At 17.4% G+C, this 4,268-nt stretch overlaps 1 protein-coding gene across 1 annotated transcript; it reads left to right on the forward strand.

Annotated features, from left to right (window-relative positions):
* Positions 1-1,886: 1,886 nt before the first annotated feature.
* On the forward strand, positions 1,887-3,075 carry PRELSG_0029400 (Plasmodium exported protein, unknown function; the record flags this gene model as incomplete). The annotated part of the gene is made up of 2 exons (XM_028676012.1): positions 1,887-2,081; positions 2,212-3,075. 2 exons carry the CDS (start codon positions 1,887-1,889, stop codon positions 3,073-3,075), a joined length of 1,059 nt encoding a protein of 352 aa, XP_028531193.1.
* Between the last annotated feature and the right edge of the window lie 1,193 nt (positions 3,076-4,268).

Here is a 4,268-nt window from a genome sequence, read left to right on the forward strand (position 1 = left end):
TACATTCGCTAGTTAAAAAAAAAATTAACATTTTTTTTTTATATGCATGTTAATTATGTTAAGTCTATTTTTATTCATTTAAAAAAAAAATAAATTTTTTTTTTATAATATATAATAAAAGATTTTCAATGAAAAGGTTTTTGTAAACTTTTTGTTGTTATATGAAATTAATTTTTAAAATAAAAATTAAATTTGAATTTAAAAAGAAAAAAAAAAGCATTATGCTTTTAATTAATATTTAATTATTACGTATTTTTAAAATATAATTAATAATTAAATTTATTTCTTCCTTTTATTTAATTATTTTATGTAATTAATAACCTTAATTAGGATTTAAATTGTTAATAAAAAATGAAAGTGTTATTTAATTAAAATAAATACCTCTTAATAATTACTCATTTGAGTAAATTATATATATAAAATTTACATATTAGTAGCATAAATACATCTTTGAAATATCTAAAATCCATAGAGAAATTTTTGCATGTTTATTAATTTGCATGTTCAATACTCTAGGAAAATGATAAAATAGCTAATAAAGAAATCAAGTATAGAAGAACGCAAAATATGATGATGGAATAGAGTATAATGTAAAAAAAGAAAAAAAAGGGTAATATATACAAGTATATAATAAAATGAAATTAAAGTAGTTATTCATATAAGAAAACAAAAATATAAGAGAATTAAAAAAGTATGACTTTAACAAAAAGTATTTGCAATAATTTTTTTTTAAATAGAGTAATCTAGTATATGTTATTATAAGAGTTTTTTTTTTCTTAGTGTTTTTTTTAGAAAATATTATATAATATTATATAATATTTACCTGAGGAAAAACTCAAAATTACTTTAAAAGAATTACATTTGAATTGATGACTATACTTGTATATTGCTTATGTATATAATAATAATGTTTAACTGCATCTATATGGTTATTTAGAGTAAATTATTTTTATTTTTTTTAAGTTATAACTTAATTTTTTATATTTAAACAAATAATTTAAATGAAAAAATAAAAAATATATATTATAATATATTTTTTTTTAAGTGTAACTTTTATATATCTGCTGAATATGTTTCTCATTTAACACACTTATTTTTTTCCTTTCTTTTCAAGGAATATCACCATTCTCTCTTTAAATATATTTGTAATTATATGTCACAATTTTTTTAAGATCCCTATATATTTAGCAAATATTTCTGCTTTTATTCTACTAATTTATTTTTATTGAAAATTATAGGAAAACTATTATCGTAATATAATAATTAAATATATTTTACGAGTAAAAAGTTAAATAATAAGCAAACGAAAAAAATTATTTCTAAAAATAATATAATAAAAAAAAAATGATAAAAATATTATTCCATCAAATGTTTTTTTAATAAATAAATAAAGGGATAAAATTTATAGTGAAAAATAGATGAAAAAATTCATAATATAAAAAATTCATTGCCAGTAATTCTATATAAATATCGTAATTTTTTTAAAATATAACTTTTATATTTCTTATGAATTTGCGTATGCATTTATTTATTTTTTTAAAGTTTAAAATTTTCTTAATAAAATCTCTAAAAAAGAAATTCTTTTTTTAATGTTAAGTATTTCAGAATCAGAATTTTAGTTATTTAGTTTTAATCATATTAACATATGATTTTTTAACAGGGATTCTAAAGTAAATTATTTAAATTAGAAATTTTAAAAATATTTTTTTCTCTTTATTATTATATGTTTTCTTATTATTTTATTTTTTTATCAGTTTTTTTTTTTTAAATTTAAAATATTTTCCATAAATTTAATTATAGAATAATATTTTATAATAAAGAATACATTAATAATAGTTTTTTTTTTAAATGAATTACCTCTTATTTTAGAAATATAATAATTAAATATGATATTTGTTAAAGGATTAATTGATGACCTAAATAAATGGCTTTTAGAGCCAAATATTATGGTCAGAAAAAATTACTCCATGTATTTACATATAACTAGAAGAGGAATTACTAAAAATAAAAATGGTAACATATCTATTGGATTCAAATTTCTTACTATATTATTTTTTATACTTTTATGTTTTCTTTTAGAGGTAAGATCAAATTTATAACAAAAATATATTTATTTTTTTTAATAAAATATTTAAATTGAAATTCTATTAATATAAATTTACTTTTTAAATATTCCATTTTTGAATTTTATTATAATGCATATTCAAGCAGGAAAATCTATCAATTTCTTCAATTAAATTCAATAAAGATCACCTAAGGATGATAGCAGAGAGAAATAGAGAAAATGAGAATGATCATTTACAAACAGATGTATTATGGAAAAGATATAATAAATATATTGAAGATATGGAAAGAGAATTAGTAAAATATTTATTGCGTAAATGGGAATATCTTTGTAGTAAGTATAAGATAAAATATACCATATATGGAAGAATATGGGAACAAGAAAAATTCGAGTATTTTCTTGGTAAATTACAGGCAATACAGGATATTTATCATATAGTTGCTCAAGAATATGAGAAGTTTAAGGAGGGATATCCCACGGATAATGAACTCTCTAATTTTTTTAAGAATAAAAAAAAGGAGTTAAATGAATTTAAATATAGAATGAAAAATGAATCGCTTAAGGATTATTTGAATAACTTCAAAGAAGATTGTAAAAAATATGGAAATGAAAAAAAAAATAATCATGAAAAAATAAAAATCAATAAATGGTTTTGTACTGAGGATGAGTATTTGGAAGCTTTGAAACTTTTATTAATAGATTATATGCTTCTAAAATGGGAAAAAATGTGTTATTGTTATCATATAAGGTGTTCTCTAGATGGAAGAACATGGGAAGAAGAAAAATTCAAGAATTGGTATGATGGATTACATGCGGAAATAGAAAAATTTTATAGTATGATTCATGAAGAGCGAGAGAAGTTTATGAAGAGTAATTTTACATATGAAGAATGGTTTAATTTTTATAAGTCAAAAAAAAAGGAATGTTTTCAACTTAGAAATAGCTTGTACAATTGGACTAGTAAATATTTAAAAAGTTGTAAAATAGATTGGAAAAAAATAAAAATTTGAAAGTAAAAAGTAGAGAAGCAATATTTATAATAATTCAATTATTAAAATATGTATTTAAAAGTTTTAAAATAAATTAAGACTTTAATTTTAATTTGTTGCTTAATTATTTGACTTATTAATTGTCTATTTAATAATTTTTGTATAGTATTAAATAAGCATATTAGTAAAAAAAACACATAAAGCGGTCTTTTATTGTATAAATAATATCATATTACCATTAAATAGTGATAAAATTAAGATCTTATATGATCTAATAAAAATATGTAAAATTTTTATAAAAAAAAAAATTCCTTCCATATTTAACTACTTCAAAATAATAACTAAAAAAAGCCTTTATTTTTTTTAAAAAAAAAAAAAAAAAAAAAAAATAAAAATAGTTATTAACTTCATCTCAAATAAAAAAAATAAAAAAAAATAATTTTTCTTTATTTTCTTTCAGTGTATTTAATTTTTGAAGATTTTGTATGTAGAAAGAGAGAATATTCTATTAATTACTTTTTTTTTACAAAATTATTTATTAACTATCAAATAACATTCTAGTACTTGTTAATAAAAGATATCATTAACCTTTTATGAAATAATAATTATTAACTTATATGGAAAATAGAAAGTTAATCATTTAAGTTCTCTAGTTTAAAAATAAAAAAAATATTTCTTCTTATTTTTGTAGGTTTTTCTTATTAAATATATCATTATAATTTTTAGTTTTATTGTTTTATAGTAAATTTGAGAAATTTTTAGGTAACAAAAAATTTTTTTTAAAATCAAATTAATTTTGAACGAAAAAAAATTGAATTAGAAGTTTAAAAGAGAAACAAAAAGCATTTTTTTTATTAGTATTTAATTTTTTCATGTTTTTGAAAAACTGTTAATAACTATAATTTGAATTTGCTTATTTGTTTTAATTAATTATTTTATATATAATCAACATTTTTAACTAGGATTTAAATTAAAATTGAAAATAAAAGTTTATTTTTACTAAAATAAATAAGTATATCTAGAACAATAATTGCTCTTTTATATAAACTATATGTGTAAAAACTACATATTAGTAGGGTGATTTAATAATTGGATATTCAGTGATTTGAATAAAAGTAATGAACATCCAAATTAATAAAGAGCAAATTTTTAGGACTCCTTTATAAATTTGTATGATAGATTCTATAAAACATAAAATTAATTAAATCACCTTA

Source organism: Plasmodium relictum (assembly GCF_900005765.1).
Source record: "Plasmodium relictum strain SGS1 genome assembly, contig: PRELSG_00_v1_435, whole genome shotgun sequence".
NCBI lineage: Eukaryota > Apicomplexa > Aconoidasida > Haemosporida > Plasmodiidae > Plasmodium > Plasmodium relictum.